The following is a 20,699-nucleotide window of genomic DNA, read 5'->3' as shown; positions in this document are numbered from 1 at the left end:
CTAATGGCCTCATTTGAACTTATTTCTCTCTTTAAAGGCCCTATTTCCAAATACAGTCACATTCTGAGGTACTGGGGACTCAGGCTTCAACGCATGACTCTGGGGAGGGCACAATTTAGTCCCTAACAGGTATGTATGCGAAGTTTCTGGTGTCTTTTATGTAGCATTTCTATGTTTTTAGTCTCCTATGTTGATAGAAGTCCTCTAAGCTAACTTTAAAAGTATTTTAAACATTATTTGAAAAACTATTCAGGAGCCCATTTCCCAAAGTTATAACTAAAAGCCCACAATAAAATTCCAAGAAGGTATTTATCTTTTTTTTTTCCCCTTCTGGGATACAAGAGGTTATTTATCATAAGATTTCAGATGACACTATTTCTGGGAAGGGCAAATCTATTTACAGTATTAGATTCAAGTAAATACTAATTTTGGCTGCTAAGAGCAGCATAAGCAAAGGGAAAGACAGCTTTTGGAGTCAGATCTGTCTGAAGTTGTCATACCAGCTTAACCCTTTACTACCGTGCTTCTTTGAGCAAGTTATTTAACCTTTCTGAACTTCAAAGGAGGAGGATTGTATCCTTTTTGTGGACTGTCCTAAGGATTAAATGAAAGTGCTATTTAAAGTAACAGTTCTAAAATTTGGCAGGCTGCCTTAAGAAATACTGGGAAGTACATTTGTTTTTTTTTTTTTTTAAAGTAATTCAGCCAGCATGTACCTAGATACTGTGTTGCAAGCTCTTTATTTATTTATTTTTTGCAGGGGAAGATTTGCCCTAAGCTAACATCTGTTGCCAACTTTCTTCCTTCTTCTCCCCCCAACCCCCCAAAAGCCCCAGTACATAGTTGTGTATAGTCCTAAGTTCTTCTGGTTCTTCTATGTGAGCCACTGCCACAGCATGGCTACTGACAGGAGAGTGGTGTGGTTCTGCACCTGGGAATTGAACCCAGGCTGCCAAAGCAGAGTGCGCCAAACTTTAACCACTGGGCCATCAGGGCTGGCTTGGGCAAGTACACTTTTAAACATACAGGTTTTAGGTCTGGGCAGCAGAGGATTCCATGGGTCTATGGTGGGTTTAGGAATCTGTAATCTTAAAAGTTTCATCTGGTGATTCTGAATGTACCAAAATTAAAAATAAATTCTAGATTCCTCTCACTTTGGTCCTACACAGTCCTGCTCACTAATTTTGATAAATGTATTTCAAATGGTGTGGAAGTTAGAGAAGTCCCCAAATTTAGTAAAGTTAATCTGCCATTTCTTGAAAGACACATGAGTTTTTAAAATGTGACTAACTTAAGAATGGTGAGTTTATTTACATACAACTCTCCCTGATCTAAGAAAAAATGAAAGCAGTTTGCAACATATGTGCAAGAAGAAAACAGAAATATATGACAGGGGATAAAAGGTAGGAAAAATCTGACCAGGGAGAAGAATAGAGGCAGAAGGCATTCTGAATAACAGAAGTGGAATGGAGACAACAAGCAAGTGAAGGTAAGGTAAATTTAAAATTTTTTTAAATAAAAAACTTTTTAATTATAAAAATAATACATTATCATTGTGCAAATGCCACCAGAGAAGAGTGAAAGTTCCTCTATTTCCCTGTTATTTATCTTCTGAGAATTTCTTATATACACATACAAACATATTCTCTGTAGGTTTTTCAAAAATATACATAAAGATTAATACTGTTTTGAAACTTGTTTTTTTCACTCAGTAGTACATCATGAACCCCTTCTAGTCAGTGTATACAGACCTGACTCATGTTTAATGGCTGCATATGTCACTCCTGTTCAGTAACAGTGATATACTGTAATTCCTTACTGATGGACATTTAGGCAACTTCATTGTTTTGCTGTTACAAGTAATGCTGAAATGAACATCCTCTAGTGTATGATATAACTTTTATATATATATTTTGTGTATGTAATATATATAATATATAAAATGCAAATTATATACTTTATATATATATATATATATATATATTTTTTTTTTTTTTTTACTTGCACTTGTGCAAACATTTCTGTAGGCCTGATTCCTGGGTAAAAGGGAATGCCCTACCCTTTACCATTTTCTGTACCACAAATTTCTGACCATTTTACTTGTTAACCGAGAAATGACTTGAGCTTCAAAATATGCGGAAAGCATTCAGCTTCAAGGAGCACCCCCTGTATGTGAGGACCTTGTGAACTTGAGGATAGAAAGGAGCTCTTGGCCTGCTTGCCTGGAAAGTGCAGTGGTCCCTTGTAGACCTTTCGTCTTCATTGTTTTCAGAATTTCTTCTAAAAGGAAAATTAAAACAAAAGGGAAAATCCAATTACGTCATTTGGTGAAGTGTGTATGATCACTAACAGTTTAACAATTCTGTTCATCTGAACAAACAATGTATACGATGTGAATATCTACTGAAGTGAACTTGGACTTCAGATAGATGAGAGCACTCTGGATTTTCAAGGTGTTGCTGAGAATTCTAATCGGACTGAATGCTGTGGTAGCCTACTCTAGACTTAATGGAAACATTACTCATACTTGTCACTACATTCAATGATTATTTTTTAGTTACTCGGCTCCAATTTCTGCTCTATATCCTTCCTTTTGGATGAAAAATGTCAATGGGGATATGGGCAGACCATCTAATGACATTGCAAAGTGGTAGCACATTGAGTAGCTTATTTCTTTCAGCAGTATTGAACAAAAGCAAAATTTTCTTCTTGTAAACAAATAACACTAAAAAGACTGAACTAAGAAAACCAAAAAAACCCCTAGTAATCAGGGCGTGATGTGAGGGGCTGAGGATCCAAGGTAGAAGATAACACTTCTACCTACCATGAAGTTTCACGATAAAACTTCGGATGAACTCAGGAATATATAGCAGAACTGTCAAGGGCATGAAGGCTAGAAGGTGGAGACAATATTCACAATATTGAGGGTGAGGTGTTAGAGATGAAGACATTACTGATTTTGTATTTGAACATTACTTTAAGAATTAGGGAGAAAACTCCTCCCGCCACCCCTCAAAAGACGGTACTTTTTAAAACCAGAAAAATCTACCTCTCAAAAATCTCTCTCCTCTTTCAACATGAATGTTATGTCTGTATTAGCCATTGTCAGTGATTATATTCATTAATATTCCAGGTTACTTTATAAATTATAGCCTTTGATATCATTAACTTTGGTTTCAGCAATGTACATGGTTGAAAGATCAACTGGTCTGAATTACCTGGATTGTTTTCTTTAATGGTAACTAAATAGAATAATCCTCTTGGTGAAAGGAGATCTGGAACCAGCGGAAAGAACCTGTCCATGACTTCTCGACCATTTCTGCCACCAGCCCAGGCTGCCTCTATTCCGTGACTTCCTACCTGTGACCAATTAGAAAGATTTTGTTTTGACTTAAGTCAAATTACACTGAGAATCACAAACTGAACCTTTTTGACAAGTAACATTCAGCAAACAAGTGTATATCTTATCCTTTACTGCTGATGAAGGGGCAGTAAGGTTGAATCTGAGCCCCACCATTCCCTAGCATGTGTGATCTTCTGTAAGTTTGTCATCTTTGTGAATTAGTTTCCTCCCTTATCTGTAAAATTAGAAAACAATAGTTTAATTTGTAAAATTAGAAAAATGATAAAAAATTGCTTTTGTCCACTGTTAGGAATAAATGAAGGAGTATATTTAAAGTTTGAGAACAGTGCCCTGCACATATTAAGGGCTTAATAATAGCTGTTACTATTAATACAATGCCTAAACTAGAAGGGAGAACTTGTAGCATACGAGATCTCCTTTGCAGAAGCAAAGTTTCAAAGGCCCCAGCGCATCTGGCAGTCTACTAGATTATGGTATGAACCACAGAGACCTTTCTCAGGAACCTGTGTGTTACATAAAGCGCACTGAAGCACTTTTTCCTATGATCTAATTATGTCGTAGAAACAAAACCCCAGAGAGTTTATATAGCATTAAAAATCTTTAGATCCTTACCATTATATATTGTTTTTAAAACTAAAGAATATTTTGGAAAAAAATCACTCAAAAACTACTTTAACCCTAACACAATTATTTTCTATTTTATTTCCTTCAAAATGGTTTTTGTCCATATTTTAGTTTAAATTATTTACATACAATGGTGCCTTCTGCTCTTATTCATTCAACATGGCATATGTTTCACTATGAAAAATAATCTCTTTATACCTATAACCATGTATATATATAATTTTACAAATAAGAGAAATGTTCATACACCTGCTTCAGAAAAACTATACTTCTCCCTTTTACTGTTTTGCTTGTCTGCCCCTCCCCCATCTTCTACACACACACACACACACACACACACAGTTTTTCTTCTTGTCCATGTTTTACAAAGACAGGATTCTATTCTACATTCTTACCTGTATCTTGCTTTTGTCACTCAACAACACTTTATGGAAATCTCTTCAAGTGATCAGGTATAGTAGTAATTTCCTCTTTTAATGGCTGCATAATATTTTACAGTGGACACCTATCATATCTTATTCAGCTATTAATAGGCATTCACTGTGTCCATTTGCTTACTTGTTTGCATCTAATTTAAATTACTCTCATATCTATCTTAAGCTTCACAATACAATTTTCCAGAGTTAATCACATTAGGGAATTTATCAGTTCCTCTGTTTCTTTGTTGGCCTTTCCTCCTGGAGCCTTCCCTTTCCTGGCATTCCTAGAATGCCCTCTTTTTCTGGGACTCATGTCTTCCTTTTCCTTGGTTTACTCCCTTATTTTGGTAGAGCCCATTCTCTGGATGTTTTACCAGGTAAAGTGGTCTGTGGACAGAGTGCATGGTGATGACAGCCTTTGCCAAGTCTGTCTCCCATCATTCTGTTCCAGTATGGACTAGGACCCCTCTGTGCTGGACCCTGTTTAGATGCCTCCCCAGGGATGCTCAGCTGGGTTTATCTGCTTGCACTAGAAATGACCCTCCGGGAAGATCTCCTGGCACCAGCCACATTCTTACAGGCACAGAGGAGACTCTCCGTCTTCACAGAGAGGAGTCATGTTTGGTGGTTTGCTGCCTTCCTGACCTGGGCCTTGCTATGCCTGCTCCTGATCCTTGATAGGTCACAGGCACAAACCAACAGGATGTGACCCCATGTTTCTGGATATTCTAGTAACTGCAGCCACAGTCTTTTATATGCACAAACTCCTATTATTTGTATATTCTGTCTCCTGGATCTCACCTCTAAGTCTCTTGTCTGTTAACTTCATGATTTCCTTCTTTTTATCTTCATGCTCTGGGCACTGAAATATTTCTTTCACCTGGTTTCCAGACCACTGATTCAGATCTTAACAAAAGACCACATCCTCTTCTAATTCATTTCCTAATGTTTTACTTTGTAAAACATATTTTTAAGCTCTAGGATACGGGCCGGCCCAGTGGCGCAGTGGTTAAGTTCGCATGTTCTGCTTCGGTAGCCTGGGGTTTGCCGGTTGGGATCCCAGGTATGGACATGGCACCGCTTGGCAAGCCATGCTATGGTAGGCATCCCACATATAAAGTTAAGGAAGATGGGCACGGATCTTAGCTCAGGGCCAGTCTTCCTCAGCAAAAAGAGGAGGATTGGCAGATGTTACCTCAGGGCTAATCTTCCTCAAAAAAAAAAAATATATATATATATAAGCTCTAGGAAATCTTTGCTGTGCTGCAGTCTCCAGCTAATTGCTCACCTCATGGAAATTATGACACTAGCTCTCTCTGTTGGGACTGTAACAGAGCCCAGGGCATTGCCTATGCTCAATCATCTCTATGCCCTAGCAGCTGTATGGCTCAGGAGAAGCAAGCGCATAGTAGGCGGAATGTGGGCGAAAGGAAGCCCATTCATGTCCCCACGTTCCCAGAATCTCCTCTTTATTCACTAGACTTTCCAGTAGTAGACCTGATAGACCACGATTTACTTAAGAGTTTCTCTTCTGTTACATATATGGGTTCATATTATTTGCCATCATAAATAAAGATGTAATAAACATATTTTTGTGAATTTCAACTTTTATTCTATTGGTGATTTTCTTAAATTAGATCTCAAGGACTGAGATTATTGGGCTGCAACATTTCTATCACCCTTGATACTTATTCTCATAGTCCTTTCCTAAAGAGTTTTATTAAGTTGCATTTCCCTCAACTGCTGTTCACCTTATGACAATGACTTTCCTTCTCATATGAGTTCATATGTCAGCAGAGCAAGTTTCTTAGTTGCTTAATTGCCATCAGTATTAATAGCAGCTATATAGACCTCTTCCATCCTGGCAGAGGTAAGTGCAGTATTTATCATCCTTGCCAGAGAAAGATCATCAATGAATAAAGTAGGTACATAATTCAAAGGAAAGCTAACCTCAGTCCATTATTAAACTTTGTCTGCCTTGAAAATTCTCTCTTTAAATTGGGAAATGGTTAATATGACTTATCCCTTCACTAGTGAGATTTTTAAAATCATATATTTCAAGATTACTTCTTTTCCCTACCTGAAATGAGAATTGGTTCCCCACCCCAAACTTCCCTAATAATACCTGTGAAAGGGGGAAACCTGAGACTTTCAGAAAGAGTTCCCATGTGAATTTAAGGTTGATTAACAATATTTTGTTTTGCAAATTTGTCATTCGTGATAAAGGATACACACACACACACACACACACGAATTTAAACACCATGGCCTGATCTGGATGGGATTTTTAAGGATGAATATGGGTCACAGTTTGTATTTCCATTAGTTTTAGGTTCTTTTCCTATGTCTACCGATAGTACCCCTTATTGACCATTAGAAGTAAAATCAAAGCAGTCTGTGTTAATTGGCAGCTGACTGATGTCACATGATTACGTCTATTTGATTTTAGAGAGAAAATAGCTGAAAATATTAGCAATTAAAGATCTGTTGTAAGATTTACCTCTTCAGGTGGAGTCACTACATAGGGAGGATTAAACACCAAAAGATCAACGTTTCCCTTCAATCTTGGTAGCAAGCCTTTGACCTAAATGTTCAACAGTCAGAATTTTAGGGCAGACTCACAATTAAATAGACAAATAAGTCTTTAAAAATACTCTCCCATGTTCTAGAAAAAAATGTGTAAGAAGGCCAAAACTGTAGATAGAAATAGACATAAATATTTTTACATTTTCATCCACACAAAAATTATACACATTTACCTAAAAATAAGGAAATTAAACTATTTATTAGAATGAACACAAAATGTTGCAGAAAGCCTCCGCTCCTCGACAGCTTATATGGTGACACTCTGGGTTCACTCTTAGAAGATAAAATAAGTCAGAGGCAAGCTTCCCTGTGTTCTACGTAGATTTGTACACAACTCTAAAGTTATAGCTGCTAACTTAAAGATTTATTTTCTATAAGCAAGAGAAATATTTTATGAAATGATAGAAAACATCAGAAGGTGGACTTTTTTTTTTGCTTTCTATGTCTTTAATTACTCATAAATTTACTGACTGAAACAATTAGATATCAAAGAAAGAAAGGACTGAAAATGGTGGGAAGAGATACTGGAAACATCAGTTGGCGTTTTATAAATCTTTAAACTGGGTACAATTTTCTATGGAACAAAGAAAGTGTCGTTTTAAAGAAAGTGCATTTAGGGCTAAAGTATTCCTCTGACTGAATTAAATAAGTATTTAAAGAATCATGTCTGATCATGTCATCCTGTATCTTCACAGGCACAGGAAAGTAAAAATATGGTATCTGTTGAGTTCTCACCCCTAAAGCCATTTCCTTCAATTATCACTGTGTACTGACTCTTAGCCATGACTTCTGAGCCTGTTTCTTGAGATGGACTAACTGCAGTACCTCAAGGTAGTGTCCAGAGTGCTAGTTATTTTATTATCATTCTCGCCATGTTTCCCATATATGCACAGGTTACTACCATTATTTACTGGATATTTTTCTTTATTTTTAATCTTAATTTTTTGATGAGGAAGATTCATCCTGAGCTAACATCTGTTGCCAATCTTCCTCTTTTTTTGCTTGAGGAAGATTGTCCCTGAGCTAATATCTGGGCCAATCTTCCTCTATTTTGTATGTGGGTCACTGTCACAACATGCTGACAAGTGGTGTAGCTCCGTGCCTGGGATCCAAACCAGCAAATCTAGGCTGCTGAAGCAGAGTGCACCAAACGTAACCACTACACCAAGGGGCCAGCCCCCTGGATATTTTTCTTTAAATGGACCTTTTTTGGTTAAATAAATTTGCTGTAAAAGAAGACTTACATTACGTTTCCATTAATGGAAAATCAGTACTGCTTCCTGGAAATAGAAATGACCACGAGAATAAATGCAATAAAAATGAAAGTGTGTTATTGTTATAGTTACTGTTGCCAGTCTAAGAGTGACCTAGGCCTGCTCTCTCTTTGTTAAAGGGGCATTTGTAAGTGCTTAAAAGGTGTTAAAGAACGGCACCAAACTAAGACCTCCTCCTAGAGGAATCAGAATGGCTGAAAGAGAATTAAAGAGAGAACAGCTTTTATATCATGGGATTCCAAGTTATTTTAATACTCAGTCATACTATCTAAGTAGTGGGCACATCACTGAGCTACTTACATACATTGTGAAACAAGCCTGAGAATTCCATTTTATCCAGGTTTCTAAAAGCAATCCCATCTACAGCATCTTAATAAGCCAGTTACCTGTGCAGTTCAGGGAGAACACATGAATAGTAGCTTTGAAGGGACATTACAGAGGTAAGTTTTCTTCACTATTCATTTAAAAAGAGAAAAGAGAATCATTTGGGGGAAGTAATTCAGGTGTATCTTTGTCTGTAAGTAGAAAGATGACTAGTCACTCTGCTGTTACCTTCTAGTAATGATGTTGGAAAGTGAGGAAATACATGTGAAACAACCAAAAGCTTTGTTTTCAATTCCATAAAGAATTTAAGTTTCTTAAATTGTTAAAAAAGTCCAAAGTGTAATTTTCCACAAATGTTGAGTAAGGAAACTAGAAAAGAATTTGCTTTGTAGCTATTTATGATGGTCCTAAGGTACTATATACTAGTAATCGTTGTAGTGCTGGATTTTAAATAAAGGGAAAAATTGATATTAAAAATATAGAAAATTATGAAGTTAAAAAGAAAATGGATTTACATAAGAAAGTCACTGTGGGCTACCTATAAAGTCTAATTACAGGTATCCCTCACCCATCCATAGTCAGCTTCTGGATAGTCCCAGAGCACTAGAAGATTTCTAAGAATTGAGAAGTAAGCAAAAAAGGCCTCTGACAAGACATTTTAAATCCATCCAGCAAAACGCACTTTATTCATGCAAGAGGCACATAATATTCAGAGCCCTTTAACTCTTAGTTTAAATAGAAGTCTACCTAAATTAATCTAGTTTTTAACAGCAGAAAAATTTCTAGTAATACGTAAAGAATTTCTTACATCTTTGGCTTAATTCCTTCTAAGCTTCAAAATCATTTTTGGGTTTAAAAAAGAGAAATGCTAACTAGCCTTATCAGTAAGAGAATAATACAGGTCAAGAAGCACAGAAAGCATTTTATATTTCTTAGGCCCACCTGGTACATGCTATTATATTTCCTTATAAAAAGGCATTTCACATTTGTAATTAAAAAAATTCCAAAATTATCTAAGTTTTACTAATATAATCTACAGTATTGAAAGAACTGCACCTGAAAAACGGATGATGTGTTAGTTAAAATAGAACGATGCTTCTGCAGTTGTTATCTGCTTTCACCTGTGCAGGAGCCCGTCCCCTCTCCTCTGATTACATCTCCTTGACTTTGACTGGGGAAGCTCTACCTCCGCTCATTCTCAATCCAAGTGGCTGGGTGGGGCGCATCGAAATCCAGCTGCCGGGGTGGGACTATGCCTCAGGCCTAAGCCAATCACGTCCCTATTCTAATCCCCCCTGACCACGTATGACACTGAGAGAGAGGCACACGACCCAAGTGGATACAAACGATACTCATTCTGGGGATTCTGCTAGAGTAACTGAATAGAAAGGGTATCTTTCTGTGGGAGGTTGCTGAGAAATAAGACAGAGACATGCAAACATCTTGATATCATGAAGGGAAAGACTGCCTAGGCATAGAGCCACCAGAGAGAAGTTCAGAGCTAAGAAAAAGATGCCTGTAACATCATTTGAATTCCTGGAGCCAGCTGTGCGTGAAGCCAGCCACTCTTTTTATTTCAGTTTGAACTGGACTATCGTTTCTGATCAAAACATGCCTGATCTACAAAAACTAATGGAAAGTCCCTTTGAATTGTGAAAAGATGGATCATGTCAGTTAAGAATTTATAAATTATGTGGTATACTGTTTAGTGGGTTAACAGCTAATTCATTAATCACTTAAGTTTCTTTGACCTAAATCATCTTGATCTTAACTTATTTGAAAAGGAAATGAATTATTGTTGGACAAGGATTAATAGCTCACCAAATCTGTAATTACTGGTTGAATGTGGACACTGTTACAGCGGGCTGTCTCCAGGGTGCAGGCTGCTGCCTCAGGGTTGATATCAGTGCACCTGTAAACAGAAAAGAAAACTATAGCCCATGTCTATAATACCAGCCTGTTACTAAAATTCAGGGAATGTTCCATTCCTTTTATATAAAGCAGATTTAGAAAAAAAATTAGAAGGCTTTAACAATGGCAAATAGAAATAGGACAAATATTTGTTATATTGATGAAAAAGATTAATGTAATATTCAAGAGTAGAATACACCTACACACACATCTGAAGTAATTTACCAGGTTATGAATCCAGCAACGGAATACTACGCAACCACCAAAATGAAACTTAAAAGGAAGTTTTGAAAGGAAAATGCTCATGATACAATGCTAAATGAAAAACATAGGAAATGAAAATAGGGGAAACACACTTGGACTGTGTGTGGTAAAATTTATAGGAGATTTTTATTTTCTTCTTTATACTTTCTATATTCTCAAATTTTCTAAAAAAAATTTTAGTAACTTTTTTCTGATAACCAAATTATTTACCCGAACAAAAGTTCAAATTTAGAGATGTCTTACAATTATTATGCTGCGTTTATAATTATGTAGTATGATGGAACAGTTTTGAACATACAGTTATAACTTTTAAGGAAGCATAATTTGCAATCTGAGTCCTTACTATACTTAAATAGACACTATCAGATACATATTATTTACTTACGAAAATGCCTTCATTCAAGCAATCATACCCACAGCCAATCTCTTAGTGGAAGACGTGGATGAATTTCATATACTTACACTTACATGTACAAGGCTTGAGGACCTATCATAGAGGCTAGGAATGCAGATACCACTCCAGACCCTGATCCTACTTCAAGGCATATTTCCACTCTAAAAAAACAAAATAAAATAAATATTAGTACAGCAGGATTAAAATATACATCACAAAAAACTCATGCTACTTTTAATGTCTATTTCTCCAGCATCATCCTTCGCCTGTAAATATATGGAAATAGAAATTTACAAATAAGCTAATTTCCAACAACCATGTCATGCTCATTTAATATTGCATAACTCAAAATTGTTAAAATTTTTGGTGTATAATTTAAGTCTGTAAAATATTAACATAATAGATGGCTTTCAGTGAATTTCTATAAAACACTACACAAAAACTATGGAATGCTAACTTAGGGTTGAAAATATTAATATGAAACACATCAGCCCTTTCCACAAGGAGCTCCTAGTTTAGCATTTCCTACAATGATGGTTAGTATTATTAAAATATTTATGAGTGATGTTTCTCTATCATTTTAAAGTAATTCATAAATCCATCAGCACACCCTAGGGGAAAAACAGTTCCCCCAATCTACTGATGATAAATTTACAGCAAAGAAATTCCTTAATTTTTACAGCTATATGCTGAATTGGGAAAATACCCAAATGTCTGATCTTATAATAATCTTAAGAATGCTATTGAATATAATAAATTCATTCTACTGTATTTTGTCCTTCAATTAAATTTATGTCCTTGCCTATAATCTTATATATGCATCAAAAGGACCAATTATCCCCATTACAGAAATAGGTTTGATAGGATTTAGCAGCCTCTCTAGCACCCAATATCCCAACTACTCACAACAAACTCTCAGGGTTTCTCACTTTTGGAACTAGTCTACACATCCGACAAGCTTTATCATGCTGTAGAAGGCTTGGTTGAATCCTACCAGGTGGCTTCTATTTGAAAATAACTATCATGGTCTCATAAATGATTAGAATTCCAAGACCAGAAATATCCAAGACTTTATAACAAAATCAGCTCCTTTTACAGCATACTTTGCAATGCAATCTGTGCTTGTAAACCTTTCTGGGATATCTTGAGAATAAAAGATAAGTTATAAAACAGTTCTGTTCCACTCTATTTTCCAGTAAATCCAAAAGTTCCATCGTTTACAATGAAACACTAGTTTAATAAGAGTTGGGACATCTTATACATGGAAAAATCCGACCAAGTTTAAGAGGGATAAATAAACACAATATACATCTTTGAAGGCTGACAGCTGTTTGTTTCATCCTGAGAAAACCCATTTCAAGTCTTGATCTCCAAATAAATCTAATTACCCAAATTCCTGTTATTAAAAAAGTTACACGGAGGTGCTCATTTTTTATGTAATTTGAAATTCACAGCAAGCATTTCAACAAGTCAATTTTAACATAAGGTGCTAGAGATTACTAGTCGTATTTAACTATTTAAATTTTTTACAATTACATGAAAAATTCGGTTCCTCTGTCGCACCAGCCACATTTCAAGTGCTCAGTAGCCGTATGTGGCTAACGGCTGTCGCTGCAGAGCTGGGTAAGCTATTCACTGGGTTCAAATATACTTCCCCACCGCCGTGTCTCACCACCTCCTTTCTGCCTTGTGCCCTTCTGTTGCTTGAGCGCTTTTACGTATTGAGTAAATTAATAATGCCACGCGGCCTCAATATTGACTAAAAACTTTAATGTTAATAAGCAGCAATGGTTTCCGATATTTTGTTTTTGGATGTGTTACAACATCGCTACTCTCGGGCACGTGTTCCTCAGAGTAAACAGTTGGAAGGAAAAAGATACATCCTGGCTTGGGAAGGAGGCATGAAGCCCCTGAGACGAAACCACCATGTTGGCAAGGGTAGGCAGATGCCTGGCACACTCATTCCGTGTAACTACAGGAAAACCGTGAGTCACAGCGTTCTGGTGTCGCATGTCGCGAAGTGGGCCGACCCCGCCTCCTCTCCGGGAGGGCGGCGCCAGTCCTTTCCTCGGCACTCCGCTGCCACCGCTCGAGGACCCTCGCCCCCTCCCGCAGGCACCCTCCTCGCACCCCGTGAACTCGGCCGCCGCCGCCTCGAGTGCGTCCAGCAGCAGGAACGTGTCCTCCGCGGGCTCGTACACGTCGCTGAAGGCGCCGCGGCCCACGTGCCCATGCAGTGGCGTGGGGAGTCCAAGCGCCGCCATCTTTCTTTCTCCGCCCCACGCGCACGCACTCAAAGCGCGCATGCGTAAGTGCGCGAGCGCAGGCCGGGCAGTGGGGGCGGGGCGCTGGAGGCGGAGAGTCGCCTCCGGACTTGCTGCTGACAAGTTTGTCAGTAGATGCTGTTGGGATTTCTAAGCAGACGGTTGCATGGTAATCTGCGATAGTGACATTTGCTTTCTTCTTTAGAATATTAAAGTTTGTTAGATTAGAGGGCATCCTGTTGTTTCTAAGGGGAATTTTTTTTGTTGTAGATTTAGAAGTTTTTTCTATTCCTAGTTTGCAAAGATTTGCAAAAATACATAATGCTTACTAAACTTCTTTTCTTTTTTTATATCAACTGAACTTTAAGTTTTGAGATTAAGATTTCTTTTCGTTTAAGTTTTTACTGTAGTATATTACAAAAATTGCCTTCCTGATGTTGGCTCACGAAAGCACTCGTTTTATAAATCTCACTCAAGCAAGATGATGCGTTTTTCTTTTAATATACTGCTGAATTTGGAATGCTAATAATCTAGCTCTGTTTTGTATCATTTCCTTAATATGTCTTTGTCCTTTCACTGTCATTCTTTCATCCTTAAACGTTGAAACACACATTTTCTCATGGTGTTCCTATTGATCAGCATCATATCCTCTTTTAATAAAGGTAAAAATTCTGACATACTTTCACTTCTGCTTTTTCCAGTGTCTCCCAACCCCAGCTCCCATGTAGAGATCACCTGAGAGTTTAGATGATACTTTTTGATTTTTTAAAACAGCTAACAGTGATTTGAATTTAACTGTTTTACTGGCTCTCTGATCCTTATATCTGTAGTGTCCTATATTTTTCCCTAGGACTCATATTTAGCTAGAATACATTCTTTACTAATAATTATTGATGGTAATATCCCAAAGATCTTTATTTCACTATTCAACCTAAGAAATTGTTTGTTATGTAAAGAATTCTAGGTTGAGAATCACTTTCCCTTAGAATTTTTTTTTTTTTTTTTGAGGAAGATTAGCCCTGAGCTAACTACTGCCAGTGCTCCTCTTTTTGCTGAGGAAGCCTGGCCCTCAGCTAACATCCGTGCCCATCTTCCTCTGCTTTATATGTGGGGCACCTACCACAGCGTGACCTTTGCCAGGCGGTGCCATGTCCGCTCCCGGGATCCGAACCAGCGAACCCCAGGCCTCTGAGAAGCGGAACGTGCGTGGGAACTTAACCGCTGTGCCACCGGGCTGGCTCCTCCTTTAGAATTTTGAAAAGATTTCTCCATTTCTTCCTAATACTCAGCACTGCGATGAGACGTGATGCCAGTTGGAGTCTTATTCCTTTGTAGATAAGTTAATTTTTGATTCGGGAAGTGTTTATTTTTGGTTTTCTGAAAGTCTCAAGGTAGAAGACGCATTTGTGTATGTATACCTATATGTGTGATGGTTAATTTTGTGTCAGTTTGACCGCTATGGTGCCCAGATATTTGGTCAAACATTGTTCTGGATGTTTCTGTGAGAGTGTTTTTGGATGAGATTAACATTTAAATCAGTGGACTTAATTAAAGCAGATTGCTCTCCATAACGGAGGTGGGCTTCATCCAATCAGTTGAAGAGCTGAATAGAACAAAAGACTGACCCCCCCGAGAGCAAGAGGGAATTCTACACCAGATAACCTTTTGGCTTGAACTGCATCAGGTTTCTGGAGAACACTGACTAATACAATATGTATATATATTTTTCTTTTTGTCTTTTTGAATACTTGATGGACTCTTTCAGTACGATCAGTCTCTTTCATCAATTCTGGGGAATCTATTTCTGTGTTTTTCTATGATTTTCCCTCCCCTCTGTTCTCTGTTCTTGTCTCCTGGAAATCCAGTCACATAGACGGAAACCGACCTAGCTGTCTTCAGCTCTTTTTGTTTTTCTTCTTTCTTTCTGTCTTAGATTGGGCTAACTGGAAACAGACTCTGAGGAGGGGAGCTGCATACGGGAAGTTTACTGCCAAAATTCTCTAGGAGATAATACCCGTGAGAGAGAGAGAATCAGGGTAGGGCAGAGGGAGAAGCTGCACTTTGATACACTTGCAACTAAGTCCTCAGCTGACCTTACAGGGAGCTCTGGAGCTGGGACGACCCTTCAGATAGTCCTGAATCCAAGCGAGCGACTTGATGTGCCTTTGGGGGGAGTACATAACCTTGGGCAGGGAGTTCTGTCTGAGGGCAATTCCTGGAAAGTTGGCTGTGAGCTGTCAACCGCCAACAAGTGGTGGAGTGACAGCCTCAGTCCCTAAATGGGGATCTGGATGGCACATCCAAAGCACCCACTACACCATCTCTTTGTCATTTTGAAGGAAATTTAGGCTTCCGGCTAGCATACCCTCTCTTCGGTTGAATATATTCTTTTTGGCTTATCTATTGAGATTTTATTTGGTAAGCATTTTTTTCCCTAGTACAGGGTTTTTAAAAATAATAATCTTTTGTTTCATGGATGCATTATCCATTCTCATCCCTCTGAGGTTTTCAATTATACTATTTTCAAAGTTTCCATTTGTTTGCTGTGTAAATTCTAATTTGTTTGGTGAAGTTTCTTTTGTTCGTTAAGTTGTGTGTTACTCTTTCATGGTGTTTGTTTAGTTCGGATGTTTAATTTCTGGTTGCAAGCCCATCTGTGTAGTTGAGGTTCTGTTAGCCTGTCTATGAAGGCAGTATGCACACCAGTCAGCCTCCAGGAGTTTTGGAAGAGTGGGTTTTGTACCACCAGGCAGGACATACCAGTAGCTTCTCTTAGGGAAGTGGAGCTCCCTACTCATCCTGAGCATGGCCTCTGGCCCAACACTGACTCCCAATGCTCCAGTCTGTCTCTGTTCTCTACTCAAGGTGAGGCGTTTGGGGCAGCCCACCTACTGCTCTGCTGTTGATGGAGTCAGCCATCCTGGTGGTTGCTCCAGGACTCCCTCCAACTCCTTGTGTCCACAGCCTCTACACCTGGAGTTCTCCTAGAATCACTTCCAGTTTTCCTTTGACAATCCCATCCTTTCTGCTCTCTTTTCAGGATGGGTGGGACACTGTGTCACCTCACTCAGTATCCTTTCCATCTTCCTTCTAGTATGCCTTCCTGAATTACTGAGGCTGGAACCCTCAAAACTACATTTTTTTAGATTCCCTTGAAGCTCCAGTTTTAGATGTGATTTAATCCTACCAATCATTTGCAAGACGTGAGTTTTAGAAGGCAGAAGTGGAACATTCTGAGGTAGAGGCTGATTTCTGTTGCCTCTGTTATTTCTGCTGGCAAGCTGCGTAGTAAAGGAATTTGATTTTTCTGCAACAACTGCGGCAGGATGCTCAGTGTTGGGACTCTAGCTTGATGGATGTTGACAGGCAGGGCACAGCACCTTCATTTTACTGCTGCGGGTGGTGGCAGAGGGGCTGGAGCCAGCAGCTGCAGCAGCTGATTCTTGATCCCATGGTTTCCTGACTGTGGCGGGGCCAGAAGCTCAGTTCTGTAATGTGGCTTTAGGAGCTTTTCATGGAAGTTCAGCCCAGAGCTGATCTTCAGGTCTACAATAATTACGATACCCATTGGATATCCTGTAATAAATTCCTTTTAGCTTAAACAAACTAGAGTGGATTTTGTTGGGTGCAATGGAGTCCTCACAGATACCGGGGGATTCCTGGCATTTTCTGGTCTGTTGCAGTAATGCCTTCTTATTTCAGAGATGTTTTAGATTTGTTTTTTAAAGGGTATTTGGTTCCATCATTGCTAGTGGTTTTTGGTGGTGTGGTAGTAGGACCAAATATGTAATCAGGCATTGTGATTTCATCTTCTTAGTGAGAATTCATTTTTCTCAGAGGCAACAGAGTCTACTAGCATACTGTAATGAGGGATATGTCTACTTTTAAAAAGGCTTGAGTCCAAGCCTCTTGCAGCATGAGATAATATCTCTGTTTTTTTCTGGCAAGAGATATGTAGCAGGTTCTTGCCCCACCTAAGCCTGTCTTGCATTTTAATAGAAACCACAAATTGCAGCTGGCTGTCTTCATGACACCCAAGAGTGGCAAGAATCTTGACTAGATTCCCAAGTCTCCTCTTGATATAAGGGGATTCGGTAGGGGGTTTCAGTTAATTCCACCATAGTTTAGTAGTTAGTGAAATAATGCATGAACCTAAGATAGATTATTTTCAGTGCATCTTGAGAAATGGTTCTAAACCTTTGCAACCAAAGAATTCTTTCCAAATGCTTTTTGTTTCCATAAAGCATCAGTGCTTCAAGGTTGATCATTATACTTAAAACACTAAGACACAGACTGGGGGAAAATATTTGCAAAAGACACATCTGATAAAGGACTGTTATTCAAAATATATGAAGAACTCTTAAAACTCAACATAAGAAAAAAAACAACCTGATTAAAAAATGGGCAAAAAATCTGAACAGACCTCACCAAAGAAGATGTACAGATGCAAGTAAGCATATGAAAGGATGTTGCCGTTATATGTCATTAGGAAATCTCAAATTGAAACAATGAGATACAACTACGCACCTATTAGAATGTCCCAAATCCAAAACACTGACACCACCAAATGCTGGTGAGGATGTGGAGCAATAGGAACTCTCATCCATTGCTGGTGGGAATCTAAAATGGTACAGCCAGTTTGGAAGATAGTTTGATAGTTTCTTACAAGACTAAACATACTCTTACCCTAAGATCCAGTAATTATCTTCCTTGGTATTTACCCAAATGAGCTGAAAACTTCTGTCCACACAAAAGCCTGCACATGGATGTTTATAGCAGCTTTATTCATAATTGCCGAAACCTGGAAGCAACCAAGATTTCCTTTAGTAGGGAAGGATAAATAAACTGTGATACATTCAGACAATAGAATATTATTCAGCTCTAAAAGGAAATGAACTATGAAGCCATGAAAAGATATGGAGGAAACTCACATGCATATTACTAAGTGAAAGAAGCCAATCTGAAAAGGCTATATATAGTACGATTCCAACTATATGACATTCTGGAAAAGGCAAAACTATAGAGACAGTAAAAAGATCAGTAGTTGCCAGCGGTTAGTGGGATGGGAGGGATGAATAAGGGGAGAATAGAGGATTTTTAGGGCAGTGAAACCATTCTGCGTGATACTATAATGGTGGATACATGTCATTGTACATTTATCAAAACCTATAGAATGTACACCACCAAATGTGAACCCTAATGTAGCTATGGACTTTGGGTGATGATGTGTCGATGTAGGTTCATTGATTGTAACATATGTGCAACTGTGGTATACTAGTGTTGATAGTGAGGGAGGCTCTGTGTGTGTGTGGGGGGTGGGGTGATGAGATTTTGCTGTGAATCTAGAACTGCTTTAAAAAATAAAGTCTATTAAAAAAACTATGATTCACTAAAAATATTATTTTTTATTTTTTGGTTAGACTTGGTGTAATTTTAAATATTTTTATTAAAATTATAATTAAGAGTAGCATCAAAACAGCATGTTTCAGTTAATAATATGGCTTCTATTATTATTACTGTTATCATAATTATTATTTGACTTAAAAATCCTCAGTAGTGGGGCTGGCCCAGTTGTGTGGTGCTTAAGTTTGTGTGGTTCGCCTTGGTGGCCTGGGGTTTGCGGGTTCAGATCCCAGGTGCGGCCATACACACCACTCATCAAGCCATGCTGTGGCAGCATCCCACATACAAAATAGAGGAAGATTGGCACAGATGTTAGCTCAGGGACAATCTTCCTCAAGCAAAAAGAGGAATATTGGCAATGGATGTTAGCTCAGGGACACTCTTCCTCATCAAAAAAGAAAAACAAAAGAAAGAGAGGAAAAGAAAAGTCCTCAGTAAGGCTTATAAATTTAGTGATCAATGATGTCCATATTGAGAACAAAATATTTATATATACTTGAAAAAATTGCTTTTTGTTCTTCTGATGTTGCTGTTGTTAACATTCTCATGCTATAATGATCTCAGTTAAAAATGTTGAAAAGAACCCCTCCAATACTGCACAGCTGGTAGAGTAAGCGTTGTGGTCACCTGAGATCACAGTTTTGTTTGCATCAGCCAGTTGAATTGTCAATATGGTTACTCATCCATTGGACAATTTCACAATCTTCTTCTTAAATTTGGTTGCTTTGGACACATTCTATCCTGGAAACAAAATCTGGGCTCTGTAATAGATTCAGAAACAGTAAATTCGTGTCTTTTTTCCAGCTAGTACTGGTAGGGTTTACACATTTACTCCTGCACCATAGGAACAGCTGCTTGAAAAGCTGAAATGTGCCTTCAATTCTATTACTTTGGCACGATAGAAAGTCACGTAAAAGAAGGAGACTCCCTCAGCCTGTCTATAGTTGGAAAATTAATTCTTTTAAGTGCTTTTAAAATAATCTCTACAGGTGGTCAGATCTTCTGAACTTAGGACCAGCAATGACCTCATCACCTTCAGCTGGTCTAAAAGTTATCTTTGGCTGCTGTGTATTTTACGAAATCTTGTTAATTATGATTGTTTTTCCTAGTTATAAGTCCTTCTGGATAAATTTTTATAAAACATTTATTTTTATCGCTTACATAACTACATAAAATATTTTCATTGGTGTCAAAATGTCATGTTATTGCCAAACAGATTCCATTTCAATTTCTAGAAATTATTGGAAAGTTAATATTCACGTTTTAATGGCACCCTTGCTGTACTATTAAATCATGCCTTACTGAAATTCACAACAGAAGTCATAATTACATTGCATTTATACAGAATAAAGCACAGAATAGACAACCTTTCCAATTAATCTCTCTGGTTAATGATTACACTTCCCTTTTTAAAAGATAAATCATGAGTGAAATTCAGTGTCTCTCTGAAACTGAGTTTTCGTGAAAATGATTATCACCATTCACTTCTCGTTTCAGTAGAGTGATATTTTAGTTTAGCAATCATAAGCCAAATCTTTCTCCTGGCTTACGATTAAGCCTCTACCCTATCCATTTAGATTTCAAGAAAAAAAATATTTTAAAAAGTAAGATTAGGCAAGAAAGTCATATTCCTACCTAGGCATTTGGTTTCCCCTTAGAGACATTGATTCAAGAAAACTCAATCTCCATAGACATCATTTTAAGAATGTAATTGTTTAATTTCGAAGCTACGGTTTTGGGTAGAAAACACCCTTTGTGGGTTGCACATTGAAGAGATCCTGAGAAATGAGCTTTCAGCAGTAATCACATTTACTCTGTCTTTCCAACCTGGAGGCATCTGGGAGAAGCCCATAGGAGAGCTGGAGGATGACT

The 20,699-nt window shown here is 38.0% G+C and overlaps 1 protein-coding gene across 2 annotated transcripts; it reads right to left on the bottom strand.

Annotated features, from left to right (window-relative positions):
* Window positions 1–900: 900 nt before the first annotated feature.
* On the bottom strand, window positions 901–13,562 carry N6AMT1 (N-6 adenine-specific DNA methyltransferase 1). Of its 2 annotated transcripts, XM_046647942.1 has the most exons (6): window positions 13,291–13,559; window positions 11,235–11,321; window positions 10,413–10,503; window positions 6,908–6,991; window positions 3,219–3,360; window positions 902–2,280 (listed from the first exon to the last, which is right to left on the bottom strand). In XM_046647942.1, the coding sequence occupies exons 1-6, from the start codon at window positions 13,464–13,466 to the stop codon at window positions 2,153–2,155; spliced, it is 708 nt and encodes a 235-aa protein (XP_046503898.1). In that variant the 5' UTR covers window positions 13,467–13,559; the 3' UTR covers window positions 902–2,152. The 2 variants fall into 2 exon arrangements, with proteins under 2 accessions (XP_046503899.1, XP_046503898.1); XM_046647943.1 differs by lacking the exon at window positions 6,908–6,991 and having other exon boundaries at window positions 901–2,280; window positions 13,291–13,562.
* Window positions 13,563–20,699: the final 7,137 nt, after the last annotated feature.

This window comes from Equus quagga, chromosome 21, assembly GCF_021613505.1.
Source record: "Equus quagga isolate Etosha38 chromosome 21, UCLA_HA_Equagga_1.0, whole genome shotgun sequence".
Taxonomy (NCBI): Eukaryota; Metazoa; Chordata; class Mammalia; order Perissodactyla; family Equidae; genus Equus; species Equus quagga.
The sequence above is the reverse complement of the archived record's forward strand: the minus strand, read 5'-3'. Positions and strand labels throughout refer to the sequence as shown.